This window comes from Nematostella vectensis, chromosome 4, assembly GCF_932526225.1.
Source record: "Nematostella vectensis chromosome 4, jaNemVect1.1, whole genome shotgun sequence".
Taxonomy (NCBI): Eukaryota; Metazoa; Cnidaria; class Anthozoa; order Actiniaria; family Edwardsiidae; genus Nematostella; species Nematostella vectensis.
The window spans coordinates 4,631,069-4,645,545 of record NC_064037.1 but is presented as its reverse complement, the minus strand read 5'-3'; the positions used below and the strand labels follow the sequence as shown (position 1 = coordinate 4,645,545).

Here is a 14,477-nt window from a genome sequence, read left to right as displayed (position 1 = left end):
TAACCTTGTGAGCTTTCTACGGAAAACCTGGAAGTATTTTTTTTATTCGCCAGGTATGTTACAGAGATGTGTTATTTTTCATATTTTTTTTGTTCGCTTCATTTGTGTAGATACGCCTTTTATAACCTTTAAGAGTTATAAAGAGCTATTGCAAAGCTCTTACCATGACACTGCCCCTTTAAATAAAATAAGGTTAAACCAAACGGCCTTTTATTATGACAGGGGAGGGGAGGGTAATGTGACCGATGTCGTATTGTTCTCATTTCTCGCCTTCAAAATGACTAGTGCTGAGTTTTCCCTGGAGACACTTTTATAAAACGCAGAAAATCGAAAACACAATTTAAAAATGTAAGATCTGTAGTTATCAATTATTAAAATGAAAATGTTTTTAGTGGATCTGTCTAAAATACACACAAATCGAAATAAGACAGCTTGCACTGTGCGTCAATAGGAATAAACTAAATTTGTTATTTCGGTAGCATTACCGTTTGCCTTTTAGAATCGTAATTTCCTTTTGCAGTCATTTTAGATGAATAATTGACGCTTTTACAGCGGTGATAGTTAATCAAACTCATCATCACACTAATACCATTCCCTTGCCTGAAGATAAGCCATCGATGAGTCCAGAAAACCCGCGATGACCACAAATAAGCCTTTAAACTTATTCCCATCTAATTTAGTTAATCTTTTAACAAGTTTTCTCGCAGAGAACAGCCAAGCGCAGCGCGTAATGTTTTCATGATGACTTCATCTTGTTCCCGCAGTTCGTTAGGGAGATAGTTGTGATCTCGGTTACGCTGTAGTTTTGTGGATTTGTTTTTTCGTGCTAAATTGCTCGGAGAGGATGGGTATTATACGAGTATGTCTGTACTTTACCTTTATTTTCTGGAATGGCTTCAGTTCAGGAGAAGATGTTCAACAAAATATTGCAGGTAACTAGACATTTTACACAGAATGAAGCTTTTAATTTTTTTATTTTTTTTTTAGACCAACAAAGAATCTGTACCTTTATTGTAGATTAGCGAATATCCAAAGGTTTCTTCTTTTTTGCTAAGCCTCGAAATAACAAGTGAGAGTATTAAAAGAAAAACAAAACATTCTAATCGTGACTTTTGTGCGTATAACTTAAAAACGACATAGAAAGATAAGACATTAATCTTTAAATACAAACGAGTTTTTGGTTTTTCTTATAAACGAAACATAAAATATATATGCTTCCTTGTTGTTTAAGAAATTAGTACTATTAGTTGTCTAGAATTTTAGTACAAGCGAACCTCAGTTTTATGACACAAATACCAGTATTTTTGTTCGTAAATTGCTTTTTAGGTAGTCATACATAGTATGACTTGAAATAGCCCACAGTGTGACTTGAAATAGCTCACAGTATGACTTGAAATAAGCCCACAGTATGACTTGAAATAGCCCACAGTATGACTTGAAATAACCCATAGTATGACTTGAAATAACCCATAGAATAACTTGAAATAGCCCATAGTTTGATTTGAAATAGCCCATAGTATGACTTGAAATAGCCCATTTATGACTTGAAATAACCCATAGTATAACTTGAAATACCCATGATTTGAAATAACCCATAGTATGACTTGAAATACCCATAGTATGACTTGAAATAGCCCATAGCATGACTTGAAATAACCCATAGTATGACTTGAAATAGCCCATGACTTGAAATAGCCCACAGTATGACTTGAAATAACCATTATGACTTGAAATAGCCCATACTATGACTTTAAAAATAGCCCATAGTATGACTTGAAATAGCCCATAGTATGACTTGAAATAGCCCACAGTATGACTTGAAATAGCCCATAGTATGACTTCAAATAGCCCATAGTATGACTTGAAATAGCCCATAGTATGACTTGAAATAGCCCACAGTTATGACTTGAAATAGCCCATAGTATGACTTGAAATAACCCATAGTATGACTTGAAATAACCCATAGTATGACTTGAAATAGCCCACAGTTTGACGGAATAACCCATAGTATGAATTGAAATAGCCCACAGTATGACTTGAAATAGCCCATATTATGACTTGAAATAGCCCACAGTATGACTTGAAATAGCCCATAGTATGACTTGAAATAGCCCATAGTATGACTTGAAATAGCCCATAGTATGACTTGAAATAGCCCACAGTATGACTTTAAATAACCCATAGTATGACTTGAAATAGCCCATAGTATAACTTGAAATAGCCCATAGTATGACTTGAAATAACCCATAGTATGACTTGAAATAGCCCATAGTATGACTTGAAATAGCCCACAGTATGACTTGAAATAACCCATAGTATGACTTGAAATAGCCCATAGTATGACTTGAAATAGCCCATAGTATGACTTGAAATAACCCATAGTATGACTTGAAATAGCCCATAGTATGACTTGAAATAGCCCATACTATAACTTGAAATAGCCCATACTATGACTTGAAATAACCCACAGTATAACTTGAAATAACCCATAGTATGACTTGAAATAGCCCACAGTATGACTTGAAATAGCCCATAGTATGACTTGAAATAACCCATAGTATGACTTGAAATAGCTCATACTATGACTTGAAATAGCCCATAATATGACTTGAAATAGCCCATAGTATAACTTGAAATAGCCCATACTATGACTTGAAATAACCCATAGTATAACTTGAAATAGCCCATAGTATGACTTGAAATAGCCCACAGTATGACTTGAAATAGCCCATAGTATGACTTGAAATAGCCCATAGTATGACCTGAAATAGCCAACAGTATGACTTGAAATAACCCATAGTATGACTTGAAATAGCCCACAGTATGACTTGAAATAGCCCATAGTATGACTTGAAATAGCCCATAGTATGACTTGAAATAGCCCACAGTATGACTTGAAATAGCCCATAGTATGACTTGAAATAGCTCACAGTATGACTTGAAATAGCCCATAGTATGACTTGAAATAGCCCATAGTATGACCTGAAATAGCCAACAGTATGACTTGAAATAACCCATAGTATAACTTGACATATGAAGCTCAAAGTTTGACATAATATGACTTACAAAAACAATATACATGGACTTATTCTACGCAAAGACGGGTAACCCGAACCCCTTAATAACTTGATCTATTTTTGTTCCCCTTTTTTTACCATGTTTAGCTCGAACTTTTCAGTTGGTACTATTAACGTTGATTGATTTTTATTTTCATTTTGGTTTATTTATTATATTTCTGTTCCATTACTTGTATAATGATGAGAAAGATAGTGTTTTTTTTATATTTAGGTGTCGTCTATCACAAAACAGATTCCGTGCTGTTCAAAGCTTTCAAAGCGGGTATTAAGCGACTTAACGAAGACAAGATGTTACCCCACAACAAGACACTTGAAATAGCCCAATTCAAAACCGATGGGAGGAATTTGCTCGGATGCGGTGAGTATCGACCCGTAGAGGGATTGAAGGGGATCTACGATAATTATGGCTCCGTGGAGGGGTGGGTGGGGATCTACGGTTATTATGGCTACGTGGAGGGGTGGGTGGAGATCTACGGTAATCCCGCCTTTCCACGGTAGCAAGCCCAGGGACCCCGATAAATACCCCAGGGATTGGACGCCTTACAATCCCTTCACATTCTCTCTTCTATATTACTTGGGTAACTACTTTAAACTCTGCTATCTTTATTTGCTAAGTAGAAACAAGGCTTAAAGCTTGTACACTTTGCTTATTGTTAATTCTGTCGAAGCTAGATTGAGTGTTGGGCATGAACGCATTGCTATTACGTTCTCCTTGACGAAACCATTGTTTACCATCCGTACTTTACTGACAATAGTATGCCGACTTTCTAGATGCGGTCAAGAAACTACGAGAGGCTAGCTGCATCTTTGACCTGTCATTTGGCGATGAGCGATCGTTTGCTTTAGCGGAGCTTCTCCGAGTGCCAATGGTCGTGCTGAGACCCATATATGGAAGTCGGTGGAAAAGTGAGTTCGTGTTCACGATGCAGCCGCCGGAGGATTCCACTGCTATGGCTACGGTTAATCTGCTACATTACCTGACCAAAGAATCCAATGTCAAGAAGGTCGCTATACTGGCTGAGAGTGAGTATTTAAAGGTTGCTATACTGGCTGAGAGAGAGTATTGATAAGGTTGCTATACTGGCTGAGAGTGAGTATTTAAAGGTTGCTATACTGGCTGAGAGTGAGTATTGATAAGGTTGCTATACTGTCTGAGAGTGAGTATTGATAAGGTCGCTATACTGGCTGAGAGTGAGTATTGATAAGGTTGCTATACTGGCTGAGAGTGAGTATTGATAAGGTCGCTATACTGGCTGAGAGTGAGTATTGAAAGGTCGCTATACTGGCTGAGAGTAGTATTGAAAGGTCGCTCTGAGAGTGAGTATTGATAAGGTTGCTATACTGGCTGAGAGTGAGTGTTGAAAGGTCGCTATAGCTAAGAGTGAGTATTGAAAGGTTGCTATACTGGCTGAGAGTGAGTATTGATAAGGTCGCTATACTGGCTGAGAGTGAGTATTGAAAGGTCGCTATACTGGCTGAGAGTAGTATTGAAAGGTCGCTCTGAGAGTGAGTATTGATAAGGTTGCTATACTGGCTGAGAGTGAGTATTGATAAGGTCGCTATACTGGCCTGTGAGTATTGATAAGGTCGCTATAACTGGCTGAGAGTGACTATTGAAAGGTCGCTAACTGGCTGAGAGTGAATATTGATAAGGTTGCTATACTGGCTGAGAGTGAGTATTGAAAGGACGCTATACTGGCTGAGAGTGAGTATTGATAAGGTCGCTATACTGGCTGAGAGTGAGTATTGAAAGGTCGCTATACTGGCTGAGAGTGAGTATTGAAAGGTCGCTATACTGGCTGAGAGTGAGTATTGAAAGGTCGCTATACTGGCTGAGTGAGTATCGAAAGGTCGCTATACTGGCTGAGAGTGAGTATTGATAGGGTCGCTATACTGGCTGAGAGTGAGAGTATTGATAAGGTCGCTATACTGGCTGAGAGTGAGTATAATCTCTATTTAACCTCTTGATTACAGGGAAGAGATCTCACTTGGGAGCACGCATCTTCTCGCTCCTGCGTCGACGAGAGCGTGTCATGCCTTACATGATGCCAGAGCTTGTGATAGGCGACGACTCTCAGAACACCAAGGCTCTCACCGAGCTGCTCAGGTCTGGGTTAAGCTACGTCATACTCGTATGTCCTCCAAAGGATATGAGGGCTCTCATGGAAAAGGTAATTTCTTGGACTTTTTCCTTGGAATCAAAGTCAATTTTCTTGAAAAAAAAAAAAGACAAAAGGATAAATAGCGGCTTTTAAGAACATGACATGACTTTTCCTAGAAACAAATATCTTTTCCAGGAAACATAACATTTTTTTAGACAAGAAAGAGTGTCATTTTTAGAAACAGGAATATGTTGATGAGTAATGTTTTCCTTCGAACAAAGATCTCACACATTCTCACACAGAGCCAGGAGATCATTTATTTAATTTCTTATAACCCAAGATAAACTACGGATACTGAAAAGGCTTGATAGAAGAGTCATTTAAATTTTTTTTTCTTATTATTACACATTAATTCACAGGCAATGAGGCTAGGGTGTGTCAATAAAGAATCAAAATGGATCACAGCAAATATGGTAAATAAATATCTAACTCGCATTCGATATACAACAAAGCTGAAAACAAAATTACATACATTCTTTATTCTAACCATTCATAATAGTATCAGAGGGTTTTAAGTAGATCATACTGAAAAAGGCTTTAATATTGTTGAGTAAATTTTACAGTAAATTACTGAAAGCAAAGTCCTATAAAAACACTCTATCATGAATTCGAAAAATGTTTTTTGCTTACTATGACCTCATATTGTATAAAAGAGGTATTAAAAAACTTCCTGTAGGTTCTAATACAAAAGGTTGTTAAAGCTTAACCATGTATCTCTGTTTACACTGTTTCTAGGAAATCCCAGGGAACATTTCGGCCCTCGCTCTTCGCGGTCTCCTTGGCATCCGTTTACACGCGACTGATACTGGGAGACTGAGGCGAGAGGTCGGCAACAACAGGGGCTACCCAGAAATCACTGGGGTAAAGAAGAATGACGACGCATTCTAATAAATACAAGTATAGCATTTTTGTTAATGCAGAAGGAATTGTTTTTTTTTAATCTTGATAGGGATCATCCGGGGGTTTATTGAGCTTTAAAGGAAAGAGACTGAGTCATTGGCCAAAATATGTACTTCATTGTTGTGTTTAATGTTTTAGCTGACCTATGCCGTGCTTAACGACTCCATGTACGTTGTTGGGCTGGCTATAAGAAAGATGATGCTGAGTCCGATTATTGTGGACGAGACAAAAAGTAACAAATACTGCCCTAAGAATTTGGTCACTACGCCAGGGAAGAGACACAACATACTCAACTTCTTGAGTAAGGTAATCTACCATTACAATCACATTCGTTGTTCATCATTATCGGCATCGTCATCGTCATCATCATCCTCGTCGTCGTCATCCTCGTAGCCGTCGTCGTGTTCTTCTTTGTCGTCGTTATCATCGACGTCGCCCTCCTGCATAGTTGAACTTATCGTCATCATCATCGTCGTCATTATCATCATCGCCATCATCTCCGTTGTCTTGCTTCACATTGATTATAATGTTTATCACCAGCATTTTCATGCGCAGTAATCAGGCCCGTACCCAGAGGGGTGCAGGGGGTGCGAACGCACCCCACTACAACAGCCAGAAGTCCAATTTCGGTTCTCAATAGACATGCTATTCGTAGACAAAACTATAAAACATAAGCTAGATCACTCTGGCATGTCATCAATCCATAAGTCAGACTTTTTGTAGCCAGATCTGACAATATAAGTCCCTTGGAGATACTGCCAAGGGCATAAATAAATCCTTTTGTTTTTTCGGGGGTGTTTTTTTCAAGATTTATAGGTCCACTTTTTCGGATTTCGCACCCCCACCCCCCCCCCCCCCCCCCAAGAAAAATCCTGGGTACGGGCCCGGTAATACTAGGTCATCACCTTTTCCCTACGAATAAACCCACACACATACCATAGTCAATAAAGAATAGTTCCAGCCTCATTATGCTTTTTCTTAAAACTCTTTCAAACGGGAGAATACCCATTTTTCTTTTACCAAAACAATGATTTCTTGCTTAGGTCAACTATCAAGGTTTCACTGGACCGGTGGTTTTCAAGCAAGGATCAAACGAAAGAGTCGTCCAAATATTTGACATTTTGAATCTGCAACTGCAGGAAGACGAGCAAACGACTAGAAAAATCAGGGTAAGCGCTCTCTAAGGTCCACAACAGCTTTTTATCACCGTGCGTACACGGGGAAATACCCTCGATACCCCTTATAGCACACGGAGTAGGAAACTTGTGAGCATTATAAGCTGCTCAAACTTTTATACAAGGATCTCTTTTATTGAATTAATGAGACAATCTCGAAAAAAGAGGGAAAAATTTAATATTTTTAAAAAGTGGGCCGGCATCGGCGGAAGTTACCACTAAAGATTAAATGTGTCATCTCACCAAACCTAGAACATTGCCTTGTAATAACAGCCTTCTGAGTTTTGTAGTATTGGAACCATTGCAAGCTATGCACTACCTTTTGAGATGCCTTTTAGTTTGCAACAGATTCTTCATCGTGTAGTCTTATCGTGTACATTTTTGTGAAGATTGGACACTTAGTAAATAACGAAACTAGAGCCAGCAAGATCACGATGGACACAGAAGAGAAAATATTTTGGAACGGAGAATACTGGGGTGATATTCAATGCGAGTTCCGCGGTAAAGAGACCATCAAAGCGCCTCCAGTCCAGCACAAAGTTCTTATCGTCACCGTGAGAGAGGTAAGGCGACAGATGTTTGGCAGTGTTTTTCGTTGTCTTTCATTGCAACCACACTCACAGTATTTTTTCTTTGTGCAGCAGCAGCGTTCACTGTTTGTTACATTAGAAAGCCGGCATATCTGTTAGCAATTATTCTATTGTCAGTGCGGGGCATTACCAGAACTGGTTATATCTTGTCAACAAACTGATAAACCAATCAGAGACGAGTACTTACTTTGTCTCACGCGGACACAATTCGACTCAGAAAGTATAATGAAACAAAATTTGATTGTAGTGTCTTTACTTTTACTTCTATCTCCAGGACGAACCGTTCATGATGATCAAACCCAACGCGTCGCTTCTTAAAGGTAACGACCGTTACCGTGGCTTTAGTAAGGACCTGATGGAGCTGCTCTCAAGAAAGCTCAATTTCCGGTACGAGATTCGCATCAGCAAGGAGAGTTCATATGGCTCCAAGGTAGAGGGCCAGTGGCAGGGGCTTATTGGAGAGCTAGTCCGAGAGGTAAGGTTGTGACGTCATAAAGGGGGTGGATGACGATAATGATTGCGAGGATTTTTATGATGATGATTTGCCCTTGACGTTAAATATGGTGATAATATTATATTAGGGACCTTAAGCAAGACGGCGACGACGGCTAGGACAACGCGATCGAAAACGATGTTATCGCGCGTGGCGATCAATAATAATTTAATTGCAATAAAAAAGCAAAACATTATAGTCAGAGACAGATAAAAATAGACTAAGGACATTATTTCTACAGCAGCGAACGTAGTTAGTGGAGTTTACGGTGCAAACGTCCGCGTCCTCAATTAACCGTGAAACTTGGAGTTTTGACATCTCGTGGTTTTACTGAAAGTGGCTGAAATGTATTAGACAGTAAGCATTTGCACGTGCAGCTATTGAATTCTGAATAAAATCCCATTGTTTTTTACCGTCGGCGTCTGCGTTGCCGTCGTCGTTGCTTGAGGTCCCTTAATTATTGTTGAAAATGTTGTTGAAATGCTGCTGCTGTGCTGCTGCTGATGATAATGATATTGAAAAGAATTTGGGAATTTGCTGAAGAATTACTTACTACTAACTAAGTTACTTGCTCCTTCCCAGGAAGCGGACATTGCACTTGGTCCAATTACCATAACAGCCGAGCGGGAGGAGGTGATCGACTTCAGTAAGCCTTTCCTTGATTTTCGCATCGCCATGATCCTACAGCAGCCTACTGGCGAAGAAGTCAACCTGTTCGCTTTTCTTCTTCCTTTCGACGAAAAGCTTTGGCTCACCACATTAGGAGTGGTAAGAACCTCGCCTTATAATCAAGCTTTTAATCGATCTCGGATCTACAACCTAACCAGACTTTATCTTGAGTAAATTTCTTCACCTTTTCCTCCCACAAGTTTATTTTCACACTATATCATTTTACATCACTTTTTTCTCTATTAAATATCCTTGTTAATACATAGTGCACAGGGCGGGCATATTGTTCATGGCAGACCTCCTCGCATTTTGATTCCGCGGCTGCAAGAGCTGGCTAGAAGGTAACACTGCGTACAGTAACAATTTCCAATTATTTGCTTTGTACAGGTCGGTTTAGTGTCTCTTATTGTCTGGTTTTTGGATCGGTTCAGCCCTCAAGGTTACAAGACCCAGGCAGAGAAGTCGGGTGAGGGTGAAGGCGACGAGTTCAGCTTGTCCAACAGTCTCTGGTTCGCTGTTGCCTCAATTCTTCAGCAGGGTGGGGATAATACACCTCGGTCGACTTCTGGAAGGGTGTTGGCGGCGGCATTCTGGCTCTTCACACTCATCTTAATCTCCACCTACACTGCAAACTTGGCGGCGTATTTCACAGGTGAGAGAGGGTACCCAGGGGGGTGCAGGGGGTACGAACGCACCCCCCCCCCCACAACGGCCCAAAGTACACTTTTGGTTCTCGTGCTTTTCGTGCTATTGTAGACAAAACTAAAAATATAAGCTAGATCACTCTGGTATGTAGCCAAATTCGACAATAAACATCCCGTGGAGATACTGCAAAGGCATAAAAAATCCCTTTTTGTTCTTTCGGAGGTGGTTAGATTTTTATCAAAGAACTACCTCCCTCCCTCCTTCCACCTCACCTCCTGGGTACAGGCCTGGGGTTATCCAGTAGCCTGCTTAGCAAGTGCATCCATTGGTTAAAGTGGAACAGAGCGAATAGTTTGATCGCACAAGAATATGGCCAAGCAAAAATGGGAGAGAGAGGATATATATATATCGTATATATATTGTACTCAACTGCCATTTAAACTTGGCATTTCTTGTAAATTGCCAACTTTCAAATATTTTCTTTAAAAAAAAAATGCAACCATATTTCTTTCACTTTACCGCCATTTATACTTAGCTTCGACACATTTGGTCTTTTCCAAATTCATACAAAAAAGTTAGGATATGTGTTACATTTTTTTTCCTCAAAATTTTCAAACTCACCCGACAGCATTATAAAATGTTACCTCACATATTATATTAACTGTAACTGAGCCAACGTTTACTGTTTTTAGCCAAGAGCATTCGATCAAAGATCAACTCTCTGGAGGATCTTGTCAGTCAAAACACAGTAAAGTACGGCGTCCAGGAAGGGGGGTCACTCTTCACATTCTTTAGCGAGTCCAAGGTAAGCTCAACACGCTTGGATTTCCCTGAGAATCAATGCGGCTTTAAAAAAACTGACAAGAATCAGTCATGGTGCCTTAACTTATAACTATTGTCAAGTGAACCAAATAAATCTCGAGATTTTTTTTATCCTAAAATACGGTATGTAGGTACGCTTTATTTGGTATCAGGTCCTGCTGGTCCCATAACCTCTTACAGTCAAACCACATAACACAGTGGCGAATCCAGAGCAGGGCGGGCCAATGGTATCTTCCCCTCCCCTTCCCTTCGGACATGAATTTAAGAAGAAATGATAGCTTTAACCCACGAATCTACATTCTGTAATATTTTTTTCTTATTGTTTTGTATATTGGTGTCACCCTCTGAGAAATCCTTGACCCTCCTTCAAACTCTCCGTAAATAATTTACGTTAACATCTGCTTGTCTCAAGGTCGACATATACGCCACAATGTTCCAGCAGATGAAATCCCAGGAGACATTTGTAAATGGCACACAGTACGGCGTCCTTAAGGCTCGTACGCAACCGTTTGCTTACTTGACAGACCAACCCTCACTCGATTACTACAACATGCGTAAGCCCTGCAACACGATGTTAGTGAAAAACCTGCTTGACGCCAAGAGTTATGCGCTAGCGATGAGGAGAAACTCGGAGTGGACAAACTTGATATCTGTCGCCATCTTAGAGGTAAAAAAATAGGGTTCTACTTTGATGTATTTGGCTGGGTATCAATTAAGTCACGTTCACCGACAACCTGTTCGCCGACAACCCAAGATGAGAGTAGACGTGACTTTCTACAATGTAGTATTGGTATAGGTATTCGTTTGGCTAGCGGTTCGTATTAATTACGACACGTGCTACTGTTGTTTCTCCTATTTTATAATGCTTTTCCTATATAACCAAGTTAATGTGGGACCCTCGTGTAGGATCCATGGTAAACTTGCACTCTAGCGAAATTCTAATAATCCCGCTAAAGGGATCACATCTACACTATTATGAAATCTATTAACGAGTACCGCCAAGTGTACCGAACAAAACGAAATAATTTACCGAAATATAAAGTAAAATTGCATTACGTTTGTTTAAATGCTAGCCATTTACGTCCTATGTGAGATGAACTATCATTCTGACACATCAAAGATTATTTAAAACACCATAATGATTCCTTCGATTCTTCCACATGATTCTTAACTTTTATCGAGGTTTCAATTCATATCTGAGTACCTTTATTTTAGCTCCGTGAGGAGGGTGAGATCGAGAAGAGTCGTCTGCGCTGGTGGGATGACAGCAGCGAGTGTCCGACGGGGCCATCAACGGACTCATCGCCGCAAAGACTGGAGCTGCACAGCTTGGCCGGAGTGTTTATCATCCTAGGCGGCGGCGCGACCATCTCACTGGTGTTACTGCTGGTGGAGAATAAATGCAGAAACGTTCTCGAACCGGGCAGGCCAGAGGTGGGTAACCCGTTTCACGAGTTTCAAAAATCACGTTTCACGATAAACTGACGACAAGGATCAATCTTTACTCGGAAATCATGATTCAAGGTTTTTAAAGAGTATAAATCACAATTCACACTGATCAAATTTCACCATTCACGAATCACGGCATATAGCAATCACGGATCACGGTTTTCAATTTGTCCTTTACACGATTCACGATAAACAAAAAAGGCCGTTTGGGATCACGAAAATAACCCTTACTGCCCCTGACTAATGGTGGAGATATAGTAACGATTCGTATGCTTTAATTTCTTGGCTTATCAAAAATTATTGGTCAATCCAACTCTGTTTAATTTCCCCCATACTTGTTTCATAACACTGTCTTATTTCCAGTCTCCTGAGGGCGATGAGACGGACGCTCTGACACGACCCGCGCCGGCGATCACAGCAAACGGCGGCACAGAGCTGAAGCTAATAAATAACTCCGAGCGACGCCAGGAACCGGACGGGAAGAACAGGAGGGCATCACCCAAGCCGGACAGCATACAAAACCGTGCCCGCGCGCAGCCTGGGTACGACCTCAGGATCCCAACCGTCTACGCATCCGCCCCAGAAAGTAATCTCTAGATCAAGTCCAGTTTTTGCGGTGATTAAAGAGATTTAGTCAGCTACCATTATTTTCAGCCTCCATTTTGTCAGCGAAGGAGCTAAAAGGGTAGTATTGGGAATCAATCATTTTCGCCAAATCTTTGAAATTTTTAACGAATGGATTGATAAAAATAAAATGAAGCCATGTTTTAGGTGATTATCTTATTTGTCTGTCCCATCATGCACCTCTTTCCTTTAGATCTAGCATAATATAATTCCAAAAGGGAACTTTGAAATTCTAGGAAAAAAACTGTAAAGTATTTGAATGACGAAAGCAGGGCCTAAAAAGTGGATTATTGAAAATGACTTGAGTTAGCCACCCTGGTAGCCGGTTGAGAAAGTGACGGACGCTTGGTACCGAAACCTTAGAAAGCAGAAGTTGAAGTTCTCAAAGTAACAGTTGAGGTCTAAAACCCGAAGAGTTGAACCCTTCTGTGTCTTTTACAAAGTGGGATTTAGGGGTTCCGGGATAGGCCTCGTCCCCATTCGGACTGAAAATTTAAAAAAACAATGTATGAGGTCTAAGACCTAAATTTGTCTCTCGCCATACGTTTATTGGATCCCTCTTTTAGATGGTGATCCTGGGCCCGTTGCGGTGGTAGGAAACAATGTTGTTAGTGGCATTAGTGTTGAGGTCATTGTGATTATCTGCTTTAGTGAAATAAAGACGAAAAAATATTTCATTGTTTGATGTCCTAGTTTATCCCTTTAGCCTCCCTCGTTCATTAGAACCTGAGAAGCGATTTACGGTCCGTTTCCGCCTGAAATAACATTTATAAAACAACACTAAAACCCCCATCCCCACCCAACACTGTAAATCGTGCCCACTGTGGTCAAGAAACGTTTGCGTTTGGGAGAGTGCACGGGCTATAGGATAAAAATTTTACTATAACCGATTCTCCCTCCTCTTCACCTGCGCCCTAATTGTCCACTTAAAAAACGGGCACGTGCTCGAAACATGCACTTTCAGATATTTTAAATGATAGACTGTGAATGAACTAAATAGCCGCAAAAAACGCATCTCAGTATCTCGATAACCCAAACATCGCATTTGAAACCTACAGGGTCTCATTGCCAATTAGCCACATTTATAAAGTGCCCTATTAGGGTAATTAAAGGCGCTAGTTTAAAGATGGTTCTTGAAATAATGATTGAAAGCTGTTGTGACAACATAATCTTTTGTGTAAACGAAAGACATACTTTAAAGCCCTAGATTTCTGATTCTTAAGATCTTAGACCACACTTCCTAAGAGCGATAAACACATTCAAGGCCTTAAGCTATTGTTTATAATTGAAAATGCATCTGTTTATTTGCAAGAAAATTTCAAAATAACCATCCACGATTGAAGTCTAATACTCTTTCAATGATATTTGAGTAAACGTTTCTCAGTTGCTTGCTTGATAGCCGATGGAAATGGATTCTTTTTGTTACTCGCCATTGAGCGGGAGCATAAAATGGCGGCGTGGAAGGCCTTCTTCAATAGAACTCTCACAGCACATTACAAATATACATACAAATACTCATGTGTGACTTTTTGCAAACCTAGCCCTCCTGCGCCCTCGAGTTCTCTCCAAAAATGTTCCTCTTTCTAACCCCCCCCCCCCCCCCCCCCCCGTAGATCCGCTACTGGTGTTGTTTACTCAGATACTTCAACAACTTTACTTCACCACAAGGGTTGATGAAAGAATATTTGATCACCTCAAATAGCTTACTCTTAAAGTCGTTTAGAAAAGTGGTACATCATCAAAACAATTATCTGAAGCAATTTATAAAGCATCAAATTGACCTTACGTGCATTAGAATGTTGTTGTAGCCAAAAGGCAAATTGTGCCACATTATCCTTTCAGTTTCCACTGCGCTAGACCTTGAAACGCAC

At 40.1% G+C, this 14,477-nt stretch overlaps 1 protein-coding gene and 1 long non-coding RNA gene across 2 annotated transcripts; one reads left to right on the top strand and one right to left on the bottom strand.

The window, feature by feature from the left end:
- The first annotated feature begins 584 nt into the window (after window positions 1-584).
- On the top strand, window positions 585-13,278 carry LOC5513056 (glutamate receptor 2). Its single transcript, XM_048726930.1, has 16 exons — window positions 585-932; window positions 3,289-3,435; window positions 3,849-4,100; window positions 5,052-5,248; window positions 5,599-5,652; window positions 5,975-6,100; window positions 6,278-6,445; window positions 7,183-7,308; window positions 7,704-7,877; window positions 8,179-8,379; window positions 8,980-9,165; window positions 9,454-9,718; window positions 10,404-10,516; window positions 10,946-11,200; window positions 11,749-11,967; window positions 12,346-13,278. Exons 1-16 carry the CDS (start codon window positions 845-847, stop codon window positions 12,577-12,579), a joined length of 2,805 nt encoding a protein of 934 aa, XP_048582887.1. The 5' UTR covers window positions 585-844; the 3' UTR covers window positions 12,580-13,278.
- Window positions 10,327-11,869, bottom strand: LOC125561934. The gene is made up of 3 exons (XR_007307644.1): window positions 11,738-11,869; window positions 10,924-11,094; window positions 10,327-10,541 (listed from the first exon to the last, which is right to left on the bottom strand). It is a non-coding gene; the product is annotated as an uncharacterized LOC125561934 (long non-coding RNA).
- Window positions 13,279-14,477: the final 1,199 nt, after the last annotated feature.

Coding starts and splice junctions, on each gene's coding strand:
- LOC5513056 (XM_048726930.1), top strand. CDS start 845: ATGGGTATTATACGAGTATGTCTGTACTTTACCTTTATTTTCTGGAAT. Junction 4,101..5,051: donor GGTCGCTATACTGGCTGAGA/GTGAGTATTTAA, acceptor TCTTGATTACAG/GGAAGAGATCTCACTTGGGA. Junction 9,166..9,453: donor GGCTCACCACATTAGGAGTG/GTAAGAACCTCG, acceptor TGCTTTGTACAG/GTCGGTTTAGTGTCTCTTAT.